This window comes from Chamaea fasciata, unplaced genomic scaffold, assembly GCF_029207755.1.
Source record: "Chamaea fasciata isolate MVZ Bird 193981 ecotype frontalis unplaced genomic scaffold, bChaFas1.0.hap1 SCAF_3, whole genome shotgun sequence".
Taxonomy (NCBI): Eukaryota; Metazoa; Chordata; class Aves; order Passeriformes; family Sylviidae; genus Chamaea; species Chamaea fasciata.
Genome location: NW_027094088.1, coordinates 57,385,177 through 57,406,943, shown reverse-complemented (window position 1 = coordinate 57,406,943; position 21,767 = coordinate 57,385,177). Strand labels below are relative to the sequence as shown.

The window sequence follows — 21,767 nt, the reverse complement described above, 5'->3', positions numbered from 1 at the left end:
CAGAGTCTCTGTGTAAATACAGTGATTGGCAATATTCCAGTCCAGCAAGCAAAGGGCTGACAAGCCAGTTTGCTGCTCATAGCACTCCAGAGCAGTGCACAGGTGTTGGAACAGCTAATAACTGGATACGGCTGTGAGCTTTCCTTAATGGTGACTGGGCAAAAATCGATTAAAAAATCTCCAATCTTAACTTGAGAGTGGAAAAATTATTTCCTCCTTGTTGACCTGGGTTTTCTTGGAAGGTCATAAGCAGTCATTGTCACATCAGGGCCACTGGGCACGGAATTGCCTTCTGCCAGGAGTGGCAGAGAGGAGGAGACAGGGCAAAGCAATGGGCTGAGGGAAGAAGGGGGAGAGGGGCTAAACAGCAAGAAGTGGGCTTGGGAACATCACTGGCAGCACAGGTGGGCAGCAAGAAGAAAAGGGGAGTGAGAGAAAGAGCAGATCTGTGAAAGTGCTTGGGTGCTACAAAATATTCTACCAGTGAAGTTCAGAGGATTTTAAAATACACATGCACTGTGCCGAACATGGCTTTTACCCTGAAAAAAATGACCTGCTAAGTATGAATTGATGGTCCTCATACTGCCTACAAAGTACAATAAATCTGTTCTCAGCTGCCTCCAATACAATCACAATGAGACACTCAATGAAATTACTGGTTAGAAGGTTTAGCCCTAACAGAAAAGAGCAGGATTTCACACAGTCCCGTGTTTACCCATTAAAACTCATTGTTGTAGATGCTACAGGGCCAGAATAGTAGCAGGGCCAAAAAGGGATTAGTTACATTGATCTAGGTTGTTTTTAACTCTGGCCAGCGGTTTTTAACCCTGCTGTCCAAGCCAGGTGGCAACCCTTTGTTCATAAGGTCATGTGGCAGGTGAGGAAGACACAAGGAAGATAAGGGAGAGGCAGTTTTAGGCAGGGGCCAGCTATGATACTGCCCAAGAACTGGCAGCCACAGCTGGAATTGCTATCAGCTCTCAAATCAGCTGTGGGGAGCATGGGGTTAAACCAGCTGTGCCAGTTTTAGAAGGATTTTAGGCAGCCTTGCTGCTTTAACTCTCCATTATTGACCCTTCCTGAGAGGAGGCCTAAGAGGCCTCTTTTACCACAGCACCTGCTGCTCACATGGGCGCAGGAGGCCAGGTCAGAGGGGAGACAGGAGTGAAAAGTCAGAGAAGCTCGAGGTAACGTGGAGATCCGTGATGAGAACACAGGTAAGGCCAAAGGCATTGCCCTAGGGGTCTCATCAGCTCAAAAGCTTTCACCCTTTATTTGTTTTATTATATCATATGATAGCACAGCTGCTTTTTGGTGAGATTTAGCTGGATGTATTTACACATGACTCTTCATAACTGACTGACACAAAGCTTTGTAAGTAAGACAGAGAAACCCCACATTTGTTTGAACTTCCTTTCTACTCCCTCTCACTTTTCTTCTGTAACCAGAGCCAAAAGTTTTCTTCAAAGCACTGCCACTTGTGCTGCATGCCAGAGTCCTTAGTGAGGCAGGCTGAGGTTGCTGGGTTTCTGCACTGCTCTTGGACTCTCTCATAATATGGTTATAAAGCTGCCATGTCTCTTGTTTATAAGAACAGGCTGCCAGCCATCAGTTGTGACTTTGTGCAAATATGGTTTTAGATTTCCAGAGGACTAAAGATAAATTCAGCACAACTGCCACTTGTATTTTTATGTCTTAATAAAGTCAAAATAACCCCAAGCATGACTGAGCGCTTTTTTTATAGGTGAAGGAAAAAAGCATTATGGAGAGTTAATGCTTTGCAGGGGAAAAAAATCCTCTTTTTGTTCTTTGAAGTCAAGGAGAGGTTTGCTATTCACACCAAAACAGTCAGGAATTCAGTGACAGAGGCCATGTCTCCAAAGATACCCCAACCTGAAAACCCTGCATGAAGTTTTATAACTTCCCTCATATTTCCCTCATATTTTCATGTTCCAGCAAAATTACATATCAGTTTTCCCACAATTATTTTTATGTGTATAGTTTCTATGCATGCTCAATTCTTCATAGGCCATGCAGGTTTATATGTACATGGATATATATAACATTTACATATGTAAATTAATGTATGCAAGAAAGTCTAGATATGTTCTATAGGGTAGGAAAAAATCTATAGATAAAGGGACAAGTTTTGATGCAAAATTCTCTTAAGAAGCAGCTCCTACTCAGAGGGTTGCATTTCATTCTGGTTTTGGACAGAGACCAAAAATTAGAAAATTAGTTTGAAAAAACTCTCCATGGTAGGATAAATATGAGCAACTGGGAAAAAAGGGTTCATAATTTACAGTTAATTTGATGAGTTCTGGCTGGTGTTGACCTATACCAGTGTCATAACTCACAAAGCAAAAGCAGCAAATGTTTATCCTTTTTCATGTAAAGGTCATCTGTGGTTTCTGCATGCCAACAAAAACCCAAAGCTGCAACATCCGGAGCTGTGTAAGGGACTTGGCTGATGAAATTGATACAGACATCCTGGAAAATCTGAGCCCAAGTGCATTGAGGGATAATGCCTCTCACTTGCCCCTGAGTCTCCACACCTGCAGCACTAAGCCTGAAATTCTGGAGCTGCTTCATGAAAGAGAAGTCTGATATCAGTTAATGTGAGAAATACCCTTGATCCATTACCCATGCACTTCCTGGAGATGCTCTCTTTCCTCTGGGCACAGCACAAAGGATGACAGAGATTCTATATTAAAAAGGTCCCAGGAACAGATCCAGCACAAATCTAGATGTGTGGAGGTTAATCTGTTGCAGCTGTGAGTGGCTTAAAGTCATAAGCATGGATACTTTGGGAAAACAAAAAAAAAATACAATTTTAAACAAAAAGCAAGGAAAGACATGTCTTTCCGACATGATGCTTTGATACGCTGTTGTTTAGAGGGGAAGTGGGAGTAGGAATGCAAGGCTGAACATGGAGAGGAAGCTGCAGCAGCACAAACTTCCTGCTACATCACTTGGGAAACAGTTGGCACTGCATAATTTTGACCTGGATGTGGAAATCACACTGGTGTACATGCCCCAGCAAAAGACAGTAATTCGTAGAGCCATAGAATGGTTTGGGTTGGAAGGGGCACTAAATTTCATCTAGTTCCAGTTCCCTTGGCATGAGCAGGGACACTGTATACTAGGCCAGGTTGCTCAAAGCCTTACCCAGCCTGGTCTTGAACAGTGTCCAGTATTGGGGCATTTACAGCTTCTCTGGGAAATCTGTTCCAGTGCCTCATCACTCTCACAGTGAAGATTTTCTTCTTAATATCTAATCTAAAACTGCCCTCTTTCAGACTGAAGCCATTCCCCCTCGTTCTGTTCCGTCATGCCCTTGACAAAAGTCCTTTTCCAGCTCTGTTGTAGGTCCCCTTTAGGTACTGGAAGGCAGCTCTAAGGTCTCCCTGGAAACTTCACTTCTCTGGGCTGAACAACCCCAGCTCTCTCAGCCTTTCCTCACAGGAGAGGTGCTCCAGCCCCGTAGTCATTTCATGGCCCTCCTCAGGACTCACTTCAACAGGTCTATGTCCTTTTGTAATCTCATGAGGTTTAACAAGAGGTTTAACGAGGTTCTGCACCTGGGCCCAGGCAACCCCTGGTATCAACACAGGCTGGGAATGAACAGACCGAGAGCAGATGTGCCCAGAAGGGACTTGGATCTCTGGTGGATGAGAGGCTGGACATGACCCAGGAATGGGCACCTGGATCCCAGAGAGCCAATTGTATCCTGGGCTGCATCCAAAGTAGCATGGCCAGCAGGGCAAGGGAGGGGATCCTGCACCTCTGCTTCGCCCTTGTGAGACCACGCCTGGAGTGCTGCATCCAGCTCTGGGGTCCCCAGCACAGGAATCATAGAATGTTTGGGGTTGAAAAGGACCTTAATGACCACTCCAGTTAACCACATCTGTTCTCACTGAACTGGAAGTCCAATGCTGCAGTAATCATCGTCTGAGAGCCAGACACTTGCTACCAACACAGAACAAGCCAAATGCTGCAATGTCACAACAGCATTATTTGAAATGCATCAGTCCTATCAAGGTCTGTCATGACCACTGGCCAAAGGACTGTAACTCTAATATATCAGCCTACTTTGTGAACAGTGATCTCAGACAGAGTTTCCTCGGTTGTGAACTTTGCAGTGTATTTTCTCCCTGTTGGGATGGAAGCAAATTCATCCTTAAAATCTATTTTCCTTTTCTCTTAGAGTTGTAAAAGGAACTTCTAGAAAAGGGGCCAGGAAAGTGGATCCTGCTATCTCCACTTGCTCTGTCAGATAAAATGGTAGCTGCTATGAAATAACATTGCCCCTCAGGTTAGTTGCTCGTGTTTTGTAACACTCCTATTTAAAATAGGAGTGTTACAAAAGAAAGACCTGATTCCTTGCTTTACAAAGTTATTTTTTTTCAGCTGTATATTTCCAGCCAGTTCACTTTTCCCATTTTGCAATTAACGAAGTATCTGTGTGACTGACAACAAACTGCTCTGGTGTGACTCTGCAAGAGTGTTGTCCATCCCTTAAAGAGAATACATTTTAACACCACTGAACCTTCCAAGGAAGGTTATAAGCTTTCTTAAGAAAGCTTAGAAAAAACCTCTAGCTCAAACATATGATTGTACCTCTGAGTAATGTGGTGAGAGAAATTTGCCATTGTGTTTTGCAATGTTGCGCATGATTTTTAATGCCTTCTCTCCCTTTTTGCGTGTCAGGAGCCAACGTGGAGATTCAGGAACCACCCTGTAAGAACACAAAAGTCATAAATAAGGCTTTTACTCTGTAACATCGTAAGTAAACCAAAGCCTTTTATCCTTTACCCTGTGTTAACACAAAACACAGATTTTTTTTCAGTCTTTTTCAGTCAAAAAAACTCTTTTAAGGACTGCTTTTCCACTCAGCTTTCTGTAAAACGTTTGATACTAGTGGGCAAGAAAGAAGAAAATAAACTACGTCAATACTCTGCAAAGCTGAATATCAGAAATCTAACTGTTGCATCTGCACATACTTCTTTTATAAACTGAACACAAAGCAATACCACTGTTGGGTGTTTCAGTTTCTGCTAGCCCAGGGTTAAGATGATTCATTGTGTTAAAGTTCACAGCAGGCAGCATTTCAGGAAGCAATGTTCAAGAGGAGGCTCTATGGGTTAGTCTCTTTGGATCCATCCCACAGAATGGCTGCACTGAGACAGGTGATTACCATGGCTTAGAGCTCTGCTTTCTCATCAGCTGTACTGCCCAGCTCAGGGGACCTGAGGGCAAGGTCAGACTTTAACTAAGTAGATAATGGGAGGCAGAAGTGGGGTCTCATGGCTGATGGGAAAAACAAACTTTGATCAAGTTAACCTTATAAACAGAGTAGGGTTCTGTGAAAGGCCAGTTGTGGCTGATCAGAGAGGCAAACTATGGGCAGAAGAACTGAAGTAATGGATGTCTGTGATTCACTAAAAAGGAATTACAAATTACAAGGTCCACAATATGCAAAGATCTTCTTCCTAACCTACATCTTCCACTCTGGAGACTTGGAGCCACAGCAGGACTCTCAAGGTGCTTAAATAGTAATAGCAATAATGACAAGAGTAATGACTGCAACATTACCAATAGTAGAGCAGGAAGAGGAAGTTGGGCAGTGAAATGGCCAGCTGGATCCCCTGCCAAGTGGGAATCAAGTATGCAATTCCAGGGAGAATTATTATTCCCAGGGTAAAGAATATCTGAATCACGATTCCAACAATCCGCTGATCAGAACCAACGATCTCTGTCACTGAGCAGAGACAAAGCCAAAATAAGTAACACAGAAACAAATCCAAATTAAAAAATAAAAATTATTAGAGGTGAAATATAAGGAAGGCTATGCCATGTCAGGCCACAGTCTGTCTAACCCAGAATCTTGTGTTCAGCAGTGTAGGCTTGTCACTGAGGCTGTCTGGGGCAAACACAAGGGTGACACCTCCTCATCAACTCAGCCATCCTTCTTCAGCCAGAGGGGTTTCTGACTGCATGTTTGCTACTGGGTCACATAGCACCACAACAGGGGTTTGAGATTGCATCATGACCATGCTTGGTGGGAAATCCTTGGCACTCTCCCTGATGCAGTTTTGCCCCAGACAAGGGGATCCTTCAGGCAGAGGCTGCTCCCAGCAGGTAATATGAACAAGGCGTCTGTGGGGAAGAGACTTTACCCATATCATGCTGGTTGCTCTGAGGGTAAGGTATGATTCAGTCCGGTTTGTTTATTTATTAGGAAAGTTTTAGCTTTTGTTCTTTGGGTTTGTTTTTTTTTTAATCATTTGGTGGATTTTTTATTTTGTGGATGTGTCTAATAGCTCTGAAATCTATGCTCATTTTTCAGGCAATATCCCATGGCCATGACTTCCTTAACTGAGGTGAACAATGCATGAAAAAGCATCTCCTGTTTGTTCTAAAACTGTCTCCACTAAAACACCTTCAGAGTAAAAGCAGAGGGTTTTACTTTAGTTTGCAACACACAGAAAGCACTTCATTTTAAATTTATTTATTATTTATTTAGCTAAAGGAGGCACAAATTTACAAGTAACAATGGGGTTTTTTGGCTGTTAATACAGAGAGATATGACAGCATGACCGTTTTTATTGACTATCCATCACACCTGCATAGCTCAGGGGCAACTCAGTTGCCTAAAGATAGCTGATTAGCACTGCCCCCAAAGGAGCTGGATTGTATGTAAAAGCAAAGGGAGGTTGTTGGGGCAGCCTGAAGTACCCATCAAGAGCTCTGGGAATGTGTTAATAGCAACCACCCTCCTGGTGCAAACAAACCTATGATCTGTACCTGTTTCTTCAAAGATGTTAGGTTGGCAAATACTCTGGGTGATCCCAGGAGATATGAGTTGATCACTGAAGGGGTTTGGAAGGAATCACTCTATCCAAGAGTTAGGCACCTTGCTTAGGTCTGCAGCAATACAGTGTACCTGAGGTTCTCAGGATCTCTGAATCTCTCCCTAAAGTCAGGCAGCCTGATCTGAGCATTGTAAAACATTCCTTTCTGTTAAAGCTTGGCCATTTTAAGGAAGCCATGGATCTGTCATAAAACATATTGCTGATTAGAGCACTTGCCAAAGTTTCAAGATAAGATCTCAGTTTAAAATTAAGCCATGTGCATGGAAGTAAGAGGAAAAGCAGCTTCTGGTCCTTTTACTGGATCTTGGACAGGAGCTGCTCAGCAGTGTAACTTGGCCCAGAAAAACAAGGTTCTTCTGGGCTTTAGATGCTAAAAGGGCTCGACTGGTATGTTTGCACATACATCACCACAGTGCTCCCAGGTCTCACTGTGTTTATGTCTGGTTGCAATTCTGCTCTCATTCATCTAAATTCCACTAGGAATTTTAAACACTTGTGACAGGCCTCATAGACAACAGCAATGATACAAGCTTTTGCCCTATAATACATTATCACTATGTTTTGTTCTATAACAGTTGATCACCAAATAGCTGGTTTTAAGTATATCTGGCATCCCATCTCTTGCAGGATGCTTTCCTCATTATTTTTCATTTTTCATGCTTTATGACTGCCTTACTGAACCTGGCAGTCATTCAAGACACCACAACAATATTCTTTCCTTGTCAAAAGGAAGCTTGCTATGCAAGGAGCCTCACTGCTATAGCCTAAAGACTGATAAATTGTAATCTACCAAAGATTCTGTATCTCTGCTGTTTTGATGCTATTTATAACAAAGCTTCCCTTTCTTTTCCCTTTTCAGGAAAACAATAATCCTAATGTGGACCTTGGTGTCCAGCCTGACACTAAGCAAAGTCTTCCAGCTAAAGAATGAAAGCAGCCAGCCAAGCTGTCCTCCCAGTGAGGAGAGGCAGCTAACTCTTCTGAGCACCTGTGGAAGACATTCCAACTCTGCCAAAATAAACCATCTCCCTGGTTGTATATCCGGTTTATTTGGGGCTTGCTCTGTAGATTTTTATCATCCTGGTAATCTATGTAATAAAAAACCTTTATATGTGAATAATCCATTCCCTCACCTCTTAATCATTGGGAGACAAATGCATCAACTAGGATGGACATGAGTTACTCTTTCTCTGCTGACTCCAGAGCCAGTGCTTTGTTCCCAAGAAAAAAGTATTAGGACAAGCAGATACAGTCAGTCAGCAGATGGAGTCTTTGTCCTCCAAAAATCCCTAACTTACCCTAACCAAGAAAAAAAGAAGGTAACAGCTCTCACCAATCACATAGCATGTCATCCAGGTTCCCTTGCCGAACATGCCTTGGAGAAAACGGAAGATCAAAAATACAGTAAAATTTGGTGAAAATGCCACTATGATACCACATATCCCAACCCCAAGGCAGGAGAGCAGGTAGATGAGGATTCTGCCATATCTGTTGAAAAAGGAAAAGAAAGTGGAAATCATGAAAAGACACAAAGATTTTTCTTTTTCTCCCAACATTTCATTTTAATGCCAGATTTGACAGTGCCTTTTTGAGACCAGACTTTTTCCAAAAGGTGGCTCTCTGAAACTTTGTAGTATTGGTCCTTGGGATATGGAACTTTCTTCCCTGTTGTAGTTATCACTGTCCTTACATCACTTATTTCAAAACTTGAGATGTCCTCACCAGCCCCCATTTTGTTTTAGAAAACTGTCTTTTTGTACCTAAACTATGGCCCATATGTTGCAGTTCAGGTCTTTGATCTGATCAGGTTTTTGGCAAGGGCAATTTTTGCTGGGAATTTTGGTTTTCACAAATTATTCTTCTAATAATAATTACAGCCAGTTCTGTGATAGTCATTTCTGCTTTAACTTCTCTATGTGATTTTCTAGGTTCAGTTTAGGTTTAAATCTCATCTTTTCAAAATGTGCCTAATGTATTCTGGAGTTTCACTCTGTAGCAAGAAGCATAATTATGTGCCCAAGGTAAGCCATAATTTAAAAAAAAAAAAAAAAGTTCCTGTAGTTTTATGGAATTGTGTCTTTAGAGCACAACTAGATTGTTTCTCCATTGTTGTTGTTTTAAGAAGAAACCGTGAAAAATGATGTAGCTCTTTATATTACCATAAAGTATTTGCAACAGTATTTGTTCATTTTGTTCAAAGGGTTTCATGAAAACAATTAATGTAGGACAAAACCCAGGCAATTTTCAACCAGATCCATTATTTTGAGCGCTGTCAAGGAAAAAGGAGTGAAATTATCTGGCTGCAGCACATTCCCCCAGTTCTGTCAATATACAGTAGTTTCATAAGGCTTACTACACAAGAACTCCTAGACATATTATTTTATTTTGATAATTGGCTGTAATATCTCTGCTCTTTCACAGTTTTGTGGTGCTAGTATCACAATTGCCTAGCCAGAAACTGACAAGAGATATCTTAAGTTAGTCTGTACCATGGCCTCTTTTTTCCCTTATTACTATAATCCTTGGAAAGATGAGGTTTTCCTTGAAATTACTTTTGTTTGCTAATTCAAAATTTTCTATCTGAGATGCCATTACAGGTAAGTTTGCCTATGAAGAAATCATACTCTCGGTTTTTATTATTGCTACAGTGCCAAAAAAAAAAAAAAAACAAAAAAAAAAAAAACAACAAAAAAAAAAACAACAAACAAAACAAAACAAAAAAAACAGGAAGAAAATAATTTGCAAACTGAAGAAAAATGCTCTGTCATTGAAACCAGCAGTGGTGCTCTCAGCCAATGTACAGATTGGCTACTGTTTAATAGCAGCACCAAGCACAAACTAGGCTCCCTTCTTTACTTTCAGAGCAAGGTAGAGCTTGTGGGAGCTCCCCACTCTGGAGCAGGTTAGCTACTCAAGCCTGAATATCGCTTGATCACCTTTTCACAAAATCACAGAATAGGTAAGGTTGAGAGGGACTTTTCCTTGGTTTCATCCAGTTCTCATGGAGCTGAGGACTGGTTGGCAGGAGCTGTGACCTCAGAAGTAAGCATGAGTCCAGCCTGTGAATGCAGAGAGTTACCACACTGAACTCCTTCCTTCTTTCTTCAGGTAGCAGCTTTCTTCGTCAATGGTGCCTATTAAACATCCCTCAGTAAACACCAGTCAGAAAGCTCCTCTGAATGCTTCTTTTTTGTTTCTGTGTCCTTCTGCCCTTCCGCCCTTCCTGGGTCCAGATGTGCACAGAAAACATTGGAAAAACTCATTTCATAGTATTTTAATGTCCAAATAGGACCAGTAAGTACAATTGCATAAAGTTTCCAGCCCAAATCAAAGCAAAGATTACATTGGCTGGGTTTTGTAAACTCAGTTTGGGGATATTTATCCCAAAAGAATTAAACCTGCAAAAGGTTGACGCATGTCTATTGCAGGTGATACTGAGAGTGGTTTCATCTCCCAACAAACCAAAGGACAGCAGAGCTTATACTGTACCTGTCAGCAGCATAGCCCAAGATGAATGCTCCAACCAGGAACCCCAGATTGAGGATGGCCTGTGTGAGATCCAGCATCCAGGCATTGCCACACACAAGATCATACTGTGGGAACAAGGGAGAGGCACAAACACCCAGGTGGGTCATTTGACACCCCCAGGGCAAAACATTACACAACTGCTTAGGTCCACAGAAGGGGAAGGGGAAGGGGAAGGGGAAGGGGAAGGGGAAGGGGAAGGGGAAGGGGAAGGGGAAGGGGAAGGGGAAGGGGAAGCTCAAATTTGCTTGCTCAATAACAAGCACCAGTGGGCCCATAGCAAGCACTCTTAAAGTGGTCATGAACAGGGAGAGCTCCTCCTTGCCAAGAGGATGCTGCCTTTCATACATCAATTATTATTATTTCCAGATTTGGAAAGTAAATCACTCCTCTGCAAACAATGCTGTTAAAAATGGTGCCAAGGCAAAGTCCTGACTTTGTTTGGTGCCGAATAAGGGTCCACAGCTATTGCCAGTGAAAGCAGCATCTTATAGAAATGGTTTAGTTATGCTTCGTAGTGCCTTCTAGATAAAAGCAAAAACATGTCATCTCTGAGGAAATTGAAAACAGATGTCAGGTCAATTTCAGACTGAATATATATTCTCTTGGTGTAGCTTTCCCAGACCTTTCTATTCCTTATACTGCAGCATCCATAACTCCCTAGCAGGGATGGGGGAATGAGAGGAGGCAAAGGGAAGGGAAAAGTGGTTGAGAGGAAGGGACTAGGAACTGAAACTAGAATGAAACTAAAACTGAAGTAATTCTATAGACAGTGTGGCATGTGAAATTACTTTAGAGGTTCCTGGAGAATAAAGAAATTTTACCACCGCAGACCATATGGGATTTGGGAGGTTTTAATCCATACCTGGGGTAATCTTTGCAACACTGAGACCTCAGGACCAAAGGAAGCTACAGACAACAGCAGCTACCACCATTTACCTAGAGAGACCCTTTTGCTTTCAGATGTGAACTATAAGAAATTTTTAATTGTCAACAAGGTGCTGGTTGCTGAAGCACACCAATCTGTGCACACCAGCACATGGCAACACCAATGCTCAAGCACTGCTTGAACAGAGTGGCCACAGGCTGGGCTAGAGAGATAGCAGCCTCTTTGGCCATTCACAGTTCTCCAGACCCTAAAAGTTTGTGTCGTGTGCCCGAGCTGCAACCCAGACAATTTGCATGCTGTAATTAATGCCCAGAGTATTATCTGGGCCTGAGATCTCAAAGGTACCTAAACAGGACATACAAGGGACACCTCACAGGTCTCCAACCTGATAAATATCCCACCTCTGCTGACTTTAAACAGATTCATGGTTTTGCAGTCGACCCTATTACTCCAGGGAGCCTCACTGGCCACCATTCAGCCAAGTCAAGCTATGAGCACCTAGCTTCTACTTCTGTAAATCTTGAGCAAGAGCTGCAGAGACCTCTGAGAGGAATAAAACCTGCTCTCAGCTGTCATACTCAAGGACAATTGCTATGCTTTCCTAAAATAGATTGAACATGGAGCAGCACTTTCAGATTTCAAATGCTGCTTAACCTCTTGCTTTTTGAAGCTATGACAATGCTAGCAAATAGTATCAAAAGATATTTCTTTGGAAAACAGTGGGGATTTATGAGAATGACCATTAAAAGAAGATTTTTAAAATCACAATGCAATTGGCTGTGCTGATGCCAGAGGTTGGGACTCTCCTTGACCCCTTTTCAAAAATTATATTTATTTTTAAATTATTTTATCTCTCTCTACTGTAAACAAGCAAGGAAAAAACTATCATGAGAGAAAGCAGGAGAAAAAATGCATGCCAGAAGGAAAGGGGAAAGTGTCTTTATCAGGGAGGATTCTTTCGTCTGTACAGCAATTTCCTATGATTTATGCAGCAGCTGGAACTATCTCTACACTAACAATATAGTCAAATATTGTACATATTCTGGGAAATAATAACATACAGGAAACTTCTAAGGAGCTATGGGCTCTTCCTGAAGATTAGTGAAAATGCACTAAGTGTTCTCCTACGTTAGTCCTGCTGTTTGTCATTTTCTAAGTATTTAAATAAATTCTGATATAGATAAGCACTTCTGTTTGTTTGACGTAGCACCTAGCATTGAAGTCATCACGCTGCTAATTTCTTGTTTTTCATTTGCAAACATAACCTTTAGAGGGGAATGTAACCTTTAAAAGAGGCTTGAACACTCTGGCAGAGACCTTTTCTTTATCCAAGCCGCCTGTCAGACCCACTTCACTGTTCAGCTGTGACCTGGTTTGGTTGTGCATGGAAGTTATCCCTATATGCATCCCTTGGATGAAAATCATCTGCAACAGTTTACCCACGTTTTCAGACTGCCTCCAGTTAGTCCTTAGGCCCCCTGTACGACACCTCTTCCAAACACCTGCCGCGTTCCTCACTAGCAGCCTCCACACAAGGCAGTGGCATGGTGCCCCCTCTCTGTTTCTGAACATTCATACACCTGTCCATGCACGGGCTGATGTTTACACCCCTAAAAACGCTAAAGCATTTACTGCAGTGCCAGAGGGTGGGGGGAAGGATATGGAAAAGTAAAGTCAAGTCTTTGGGTTTTCTTCCCCTGATCTTAAGCCTATTTGTTGTTCTGTACAGCGCTGGCTACACCCTAACAGACCCTGTTGGAACACAGCGAGCTGGCTCCTCACTGTAATCACCAAACAGGTGACCTAGCTCAGCTGGCCAGCTCCAGTTAGGGCACATCCTCTTCCCGGCTTTGCTGTGCTCTCAGCCAAGTCCTTCACCGTACTATTGCAGGCACCCAGCACAGCCCTGCATCTCACCTCTGCATTCAGTCCTGCCCCCAACTGCAGGATTTCTATCCACTGTAGGACACAAACCACTGTACACCTGAACACAGACCCTTCCTGTTTAGGGAGCTGACTAAAAAACTGCCCAGACTGGGAAAAAAAATCCACTTCCTCACCGCTTTTCTCTTAGCCTTGACAATGAGCTGCCATTGTAAGCAGAAATGAGCTGCTGCCATAACAGACAGGCAGCAGGAACAGCTCCGTCTGGACATTCCTCTGTGGTGTCCTTGACTGATGGGAAAATCAGCTCTGTCCTCCCTGCCAGCCTTCCAATCCGTGCAGCCATCCACTGCTGGTTGAAAATACATCCCTGTCACAATTTTCTGCATATGTGCTGAGGCTTGGACACCAATGAGGTGTTCAGATTTACAGGAGCAGTGGTGAGACTGCAAGGAACGGCACTGGATGCTTCACTGAGCCATAAAGGAGCAGCAAACCAGCTAAGTGAGATCTCTCTGGGAGAAGGAAGAGGCTTTGCACTGGCTCCCTGTAGCTCATTAGTGGTGTAATCACTGTAAGGAGTGGCAACTGGATGAGCTTGTACATGACTAATGACTGGGAAATATGGGACTGTGGCAACTTCTCTTTTCTTCATGACTTTGGAACAAGGCAGACATTTTCCATTTCTGTTTGACCCTACAGACTAACCACAAACTTGTAATTTCTGGTACTTGAGAGACCTTTTTTCACTTCAGCACACCTAGATCCCTGTAGAAATATATTGTTTTAAATCACAACATACCATTAAAACTCCTCAAAATGTAGCAGCCTTGGGGAGGAGTTTTGAAGAACTTTACTGCCTGTTCCAATTAAATTACAAGACAATGGATTAAACTCTGTGGTCAATAAAGAATTTTACAGTGATTCCCCAGCCCAATTGCAGCAGCATGTCCAGAGCTCAGACACACATTTTAAATGGCATTCATACAAGTGACCAAAAAGAGTTTGGTTTACCCTTTCACTCTCAGTGACAAATGGTTCAGTGAGATATTCACAGTTTAAGGAAACCTGGGGAGATGGCGACTGTTGCTGCATGTTCCTTATATGTTGCTGAGCAGTTCTCCTCTTGTCCACTGGCCTTTCAAACTGCTATCTTTCCCACACCCTCACTGCAACAAATACCTCTGCAAGTGCATGCAGTGGAAAGGGAGAAATTATATTCTTTTTTGCTTTCTGTTAAAGCTTCTGGCAGAAGGCTAAGGGATGAAGCAGCTATCCTTCTCCGGGACTTGTTTCAAGTTGGGCACTTACCAGGACAAGAGAAGTCAGTCACTACCCTGCTGCCAGGGCACTGGGGCTCAGAGCCTGAGGGACAGGTTAGTTTTGAAAGCTTTCTAAGTTTCCCTCGTGTGCATGACTGTAGATCCATGAACTTTGTGTCCCTGCCACTGGGATCACCCCATTCGTTGAGTGTCCTGGCACAAAAGGCCTGTTCTGTACTTATCCTTTTTCCCTGTCTCTTCAGGGCTAAAGCAAGAGGGAGGTAGAGCAACTCTTCATCTCCTAACAGGGGAAAGGCAGCAGCTGTCTTCAAAATAGTAAGAAAAAAATTGAACCCTCCGCTAGTACCAGTGGGATTCATGGCAGTGGAAGAAGCACAGCCACACTGGCACAACCCCTGCAAGCAACAGCTCCAGCCCCTCATATAGAGAAATCTTAGTCAGAGTTTCATAAGAAATCCAGGAGTTGCTCCTCCCTCTGCTCTCTGTATGCCCTTTCTCCTCCCCTAATTAATATTAACCCCACCATGACAGTGAAAATAAGACAGGATATACTCCCATGCCAATAACAACAGTCACATTAGATCAACAGTTTGAGGGTAAATTGAGTTGTTTATTCCTTTGGAGGAGGATAGCAGAAAGACCAGCTGTGCTTTTTCCACCCTGAGTTTGACTGACATGTTATCTCCTTCTCTGAGGGACTGTAAAAACCACGAGACAAACATTATTTGTTTCCTTCCAGGTTTCTCTGCAAATGTTGACTGGTATTTTCTGAGATGGCTGGTGAGCAGAGAAGTAAGAATATTGATTCCCAGCAGGTGCAATAGCCTTCGACCATTTGTCCACCTCAGATCTCACACTTCGGCAACAAAGTATCGTTTGGTCTCCCAATTGTGTCATACACAGGGTGAAGATTTGTTGCAGAGAGGGCATACCGAAATCTGTCCCTTCTGCTCAACTCCTGCCGACAAAGGCTGAAATAAATGCTGCCTAAAATATGCCCATCTGTGCTGTAGCTGCTGATGACCACATAGACCTCCCTCTTCCTTTCCTCCACCACCTCAGGCCATTTCACTGCAGTTGCAGTTGTAACTCATGCCCATGCCTTGAGGAGTCACCAATGACAAACATGTCTGAAGAAAATGCTGCTCCCTTTGCACACTATTTCCAGCTGCCCGGTCACAAAGAGCCAGATTTGTCTCTCAGGGATAATAGCACATAGTGCCAAAGCCCAGCAGTCTTAAAGATCAGTGACCCCATCTTCAGCACAGTTTCCTGGAAAAGTTAGGTTTATTGACTTTGGTATGTCCTGGATACATGGGTCCTTCACAAAGCTCACCTAGCAGGACTTAGCAGGCAAAACACTTTCTGTTTCAAGTGCTACAGATCTCAGGGGTGACTTGGGCTCCCCTGCAGACCCCTGGGCCAAGGCAAGAGGTTGTGGCCCCCAGTCTACTGCAGCCTCCCATCACAAACTGTTGTTTCTCCATCTCCATCTGCTGCACAGAAACACAGTCCTTCCCTTCCCTCCTCCCTCTGAGGAGCTGCTGTGTCATTTTGATTTTTTTTCAGCCTTCTGATGTTTTATATTTTTGTACTGGAGTTTTAATGTTTGTAACATAAACAAAGAATGATGTTTCATAAATCATGCATTCCTTCCAGGGGGAAAGGCAAAATGATGGACTTCTGGTTTGACCAGTGGGGTCAGAGAGGTGCTAACCTCGTCCCCCAATCCCTGATCAAAACCCAAAAGCTATTTAAACCCTGATCCCAAAAAATAAACTTCCTTCTTTCTCGTTTTCACAACTGAATGGTGTGAGTGTCCTTCTTTTCGTGTCCGTCAGAAGACACTGCTGCTGTCACCAGCCCTCCCACCTGAGCAGTGCCAGCCACCTGCTGGGACCAGCATCACTTCAGATGGCACCAGCTGTCATGGGTCAGGAATTGATTTGTCTTGATAATTTCCCTGTCAGCTTCCCTCTCCAGGAAAAGTCTGAGAAGCCACTGCATTCCCATCCTGCTGCTGACGCAGATTCACAGGGAGATATGCAAGACATGTTCAATTAAACAAGAGCTGATTGCACTGGGCCAAGGTCCCCTGCACAGCTCCACCACCTCAACACAGCTATGTCTCAAAATGGTATCTTGAAACCTTTATGTCAACCCAGGTCTTGTTTGCTCAACTCTAGCACAGTGCAGGTTTGTGTGTGCAGCATCAGTGGCAACTATCTCAAATCTGGATTGCCCTCACAGAAAAGCCTGACCCAAAGCAATAGAGCACAGGGACTCGTGGCCACATCACTGAAGAAGTAAGGACCTATTGTCAGAGCTCATTGGACACCAAAAGACCTTAAGAGGGAATCTTTAGCAATACCATGTTGCCCATCACTAGAACATGGTAACTGGCTTTGCCATGTGTTGCTCCTGTGATGATTTCTTAATACAATTTTCTCTTCTCCTCAAATTCTGAAGGAAGAAACTCATGTACATTCTTCTAGAACTTCACTGGACCCCAACACTGAGACTTGGGAGTCCTGCAGCAGCAGGTGATGCAGCAGGCATCCCAAGCAGTACTTAAAAAGAAGTGTGTGCTTTGTATCAATCCACTCATGCTCATGCTATTGTGAACACTTTTGCATAAGACAACTGTCTAAGATGAGAGAATGGCCAGTGAGCAACATGAGAAGTGAAGTCAGGTACCACAATGCCATTCATTTCACAACTTCTTACAAATCAGCCACATGGTTTAGCTTCTGAAGAGTGCTCAGAAGTTATTGCAATAGCCTGTGCTTTGGCTGCCAGACCTCCTGCGTGATATGACATCTATTCACAGAAAAGGCTTTATATGCCTGCTTTTGCTCTCTGAATCCCCTGTCACGCTGCAAATCCACACTAGACCTTGCTTGCCATAGGCCTGGAAGAACTCCTTCAGTACACTGACTTTTTCCCCTGCTCCTGTCTCTTTCTCCTTGAACAGGCATCCTGAGACTGTTTAGTAACTCATCCATTTGTCAACTATGTCTCTGTGGTCACTTCCACGGCTGATTCAACAAGACATGCCAGAAATCTTTAGCTGAAAGGAATATTTCTGTACATGTGGACAAAATGAAGCAGTTGCAAGTAGATGGGTAAGAAAATGTCTTTGGTGAGCTAATTAAACAGAGCCTAAATTGAGTCATGGTTTGTTAGAGACTCAGTTGGGCGAAAAGAGACTAAATTAAATCTGGGATATAAATTGTCTTTGCTGGATATATAACTCATTAATAAGATATCAAGCCCCTTTTAGTTGCTGATCTCAGAGCAATTGAGTCAGGACATGCATGCCACAAGCCTCCTCTTCAGATTAAGAAATTGAGCCTCGTGGGATATGATTTATCCAGAAAATGTTGCAAAACTGGGAAAAGGTTCCAAGTGGCACAGGTCACAGCCCAGCAGCCTCCATCCGAGGTGGGCCTGGCCAACAAGAGAGCCTCTAGCAGTCACAGTGACACCAATGGTGTGACCTGCTACTCTGGCACAGGGCAGAGACAGTCCCATCCTTGCAGACTGTTACTCCATAGTTTTCCCAATAAGCACCTTTGGGAGCACAGGTGGGAGTGCTTGCCCAATCATCCCTTCGTCCCTCCTCCCTTCCCTGGCCCTAAAGAGTCTCCCCAGCAGAGAAGAGCAAGAAAGTGAAGATGGATAAGGTATTTTCCTGAGAACATTTCACTCCCATTTATTGGTGCAAGACAAATACTGGTTTCCTTTTCCCATAGCTGTACCCGTTGCTGCTGGAGAATCACAGTGGCTGTTAGATACACAAAAGGCTGCCATAAACAGACTCTGAGCACGATCTTATGGACACAGCCTACATGCTTTCACCTATAGCAAGGCTGAAGGGGGAAGAAAAGGGACAAAAACAGAAAAAGAAACTCTGTATTTTTATTTTTAAAGTCTAACCTCTCGTAGTCCCCCAGCAGAAGTACCTTGGAGACAGCAGTATAAACTTCCCACCATGTTCATATCCTATGGATTGCTCCAGAGCCAGGCTGCAGCACCCAGACACCATTTGTCCTCCCACCCTGCCCACCTAGCCCTGCCTTCCACTGCCAGCATGGGCAGAGGTACACCCTTATTAGGGATCAAAGTTTGACACAAACTCTCTGCATGTTGTTCGCAGCCCTCTGAGCAGCCTTGATTTCACCAATCACACACGAAAGCCAGATCTGAACCTTCGCTCGAGGGCCAGTCATGTGCTCTGATTTCCCTTCTCCTGAGCATAGACCCTGGCTAAAGCTGCTCAGGTTGCATGTGGTACTCAGGGAACAAAGTTGCTGCTCTGGACAGCCCGAGGCCTGCGAGTGGATACAGCAGTCCCAGCTGGATGGGAGAAGGATGGTGAATTGGAAGGATGGGAAAAGCATACCTTGTCAGTGTTTGCTCAGGGCTTTGACTGCTGTGTCCTGCTCCCTGTTTTGGAGGACGCAGTTCCAGTGCTAGCACCGAATTAAAAAGCACAGCAGGAGGCTCATGAGACAGAGAGGAACCAGAGCCCTTGACTGTGCTGACACGTTTTGCAGTGCACCTTGATTGTTTCTGAGCCAATCCCTCTAAGCACACTTCGTATTTTTCATCACTCCATGAGTGACAATTGTTGTCAGAATGACCCTAAAATTCACACTCCTAGTGTGCAAACTGTATTTTGGAGCCAGACCAGAGCACACCCCCAGCACCATAACAGACCTTCTAAGAAAGCATGTTCACTGGCCTTTTTCAGCCTCATTAAAAAATCACTGCATTTGCCAGTGCTTACCACTAGTGATAACAGCCTGCCGTTCTCTGACACCGATATTTAGGAAAAGCTGAATGTTAGCTTTGGACAAAAATGTATGTTTGCCTTTTTTTTTTTTTCCCCTTTAGTAAGCACAATCACTTCTGCTGACTCCTGTCAGATCTCAGATAGGCAGTCTGCCACCTGTTGTTTTTTATTACCTGCAAACTTACATATTCAGTACTGGAAATACAGAGAAGAGATAATCTACATTGATCTTGGTCATAGAATGCACTTGGAATTTACACCACCAAAGTTGCTGGCCAACACCTGAGCACCAGAAGCCTCAGCTGGAAAGACACTAAATCTTTGTTTTAATCTAACATTCCTCTGCAGACAGAGCAATAACTCTGCAGGGTATCCAACTTTGTGTGGTCACTTGGCTTTGAACAGCCACCTTTCATATCAGCTCACCTTTCTCTAAAAGCTCGGTGCCGGCACTTGATCATGCTTATTGTCTGGATTTGCCTGTGACTCAAAATTAAATAAATCTGGAAAGGAAAGCAAGCCAGCAAAGCAACAACCCTTGGACTGTCAATCCCATTTTACTGCTGCAATCCCACACCAGGGCAGACACCGCTGATTGGAGGGTGGGTGTTTTCCTTACCTCGCTGACAATGGATGAGTGGGGCTGTTCATAGACCCAGCTATCGTGGCAAGGGGCGAGCGGCAGGCTGCCCGTGCTGTGATTGCCGTAGCGGACGAGCGGGCTGGTGCAGCCAGCAGAGGTGTCCCAGGTGACATCCAGCCTCTGGCACTCCCCGCTGGCGGACTCGTTCCCCAGGTGCAGGGGCACTACCGTGAAGTTTCGTTCCTCTTCCAGTGTCCAGCCACATCGGTCACTTAATTCAGCTGCCCCAGGGATCCTGCACCAGAAGTTGTCTGGTGCTCGCCCAAGGAAAACTACGCTGGCGAACAGGGAAGAAAAAGTTATGCCTGTCTGGCTAAGGAGGAAAAAGACCCTCTTTTGAAATCTTCCAAATTCCCCAGCCTCCTTCAAAACCTCATCGAAAGATGGCATTATGTGAGGTGGTCTGTCCACTTGCAGCAGCCCGAGAGACGGCGGAGTTTTCGTTCACTCTTCGCATCGGCTGCCCGCACTTCCTACAGACAGGACGGTCTCGCCTCCGCTCGCTCCTCTCTCCTCATGTGCACACACAGACACGCAGACAGACAGACAGACGGACTCGGGGACAGGCGAGCGATGCCGCCGGTGGCATGAGCGGAGCCGGAGCGGGGCACGGCTGCGGGCGGACATGCAGGAGCACACCCGGCACAGAGCCGGGCACACACCGGGAGGCTCAGGGCAGGGCAAGCGGCGCCGGGCTTGCACACGGCCGGGAGGAGTGCGAGCTGAAGTGAGCAAACACATTGTAGGAGAGGAGGGGCGTGTGTTTTCTATTCATCCCGAATGTTAAACTGCTTATGTAATAAACCGGGTTAACTCCTTCGGGACGGGCGAGCCGCAAAGGCCAGCTCCCGCAGCGGCTGCCATAAATTAATAGGTGCGAGGGTAAAGCAGGCTTAAATGAGAAAGCACACAGGAGCTGCTGCAAAAAGCATCAGTGGGTGATGCAGGCTCTCTGCAGGACGGCAGGGGCAGAAAGGAAGTTGTTTCAAAAGACCTGTAGTCTTTCCTTCCACAGATAGAAATTGATACTCTGGCAAAGTTTAATTACTTCTCCAAAGCACTACTTCAGCATCTGTGCATACCTAATTCGCATGGGCCTTTTCCTTCTGTAGCATAAATAAAGTGAGGGTCACAAACTGCAACAGACCAAAATCCAAGGGTTTTTTCTGAAAGTTTGATCTACCTGTTCACCAAGGCTTTTATATGACCTTGTTAAATTTAGTTCCACAAAATCAAATACTTTAAAGGGAAATGACAGTGTTTCTTTCCCAAAAATGAATGGGAAACAACTTATGTCACTTTTCTACTCAGCTGTTTGAGGAAGAGGGGGAAGGGAAGAGGGAGCCAGGACCAGGGTGCATTTTGTGTGCATGTGAGCATATTTTGTGCAGAACACCATGAATCAAATCAGAGATTCAATAGTGGGATTTCTTGAACCTCAGGGTCATAAGGTCCATGGCAACTGTATTCTCTTGGGAGAAGGAGCATCTATCAAAGAGAGACAGTATCTATCAGAGATGTCTCCTGCAATCCTTTGATTTTGGTTACCTACAGCCTTGACCGTGGGTATCCATGGTTTTGAAACAAAGTACGATTTTAAAAACAGGTGCAAGTCAAGTAAGGTTTTGATTACTATACAGGCTACTTGGCCTCTATAGGCCAATGATGCTGTGGTGTGAGCTCAGCAAAGATGCAGATTTCTAGGTTGGGTACACTCATGTGCTTGCATCAGAATATGCTTTTGAAGGAATTTGGTTTGATGCCTGGTTATGCTATTTTGTAATACTCAATGTTAAAGGCCATGAATGTACCACCTCTGGGTCCAGGTGGAGATGAGGAACATTCTGATGGCTGGTTTCAAACAAGAGAA

The 21,767-nt window shown here is 44.2% G+C and overlaps 1 protein-coding gene and 1 long non-coding RNA gene across 4 annotated transcripts in view; one reads left to right on the top strand and one right to left on the bottom strand.

Moving 5' to 3' along the window:
* The window catches only part of SLC22A3 (solute carrier family 22 member 3), a 29,364-nt gene extending 9,062 nt beyond the window's left edge, over positions 1-20,302 (bottom strand). For both annotated transcript variants that reach the window (XM_066179122.1, XM_066179123.1), the window contains exons 1-5: positions 19,874-20,302; positions 10,365-10,468; positions 8,209-8,363; positions 5,596-5,761; positions 4,621-4,738 (exon numbers count right to left, since the gene is read on the bottom strand). In XM_066179122.1, the coding sequence (XP_066035219.1) occupies positions 4,621-4,738; positions 5,596-5,761; positions 8,209-8,363; positions 10,365-10,468; positions 19,874-20,287 (957 nt within the window). In that variant the 5' untranslated portion in view covers positions 20,288-20,302. The remainder of the gene's footprint in view (positions 1-4,620; positions 4,739-5,595; positions 5,762-8,208; positions 8,364-10,364; positions 10,469-19,873) is intronic.
* LOC136286957 (uncharacterized) lies at positions 1,026-8,029 on the top strand. 2 transcript variants are annotated; one of them, XR_010720037.1, is made up of 4 exons: positions 1,026-1,217; positions 4,711-4,785; positions 6,350-6,383; positions 7,735-8,029. It is a non-coding gene; the product is annotated as an uncharacterized lncRNA (long non-coding RNA). The 2 variants fall into 2 exon arrangements; XR_010720036.1 differs by lacking the exon at positions 6,350-6,383.
* Positions 20,303-21,767: the final 1,465 nt, after the last annotated feature.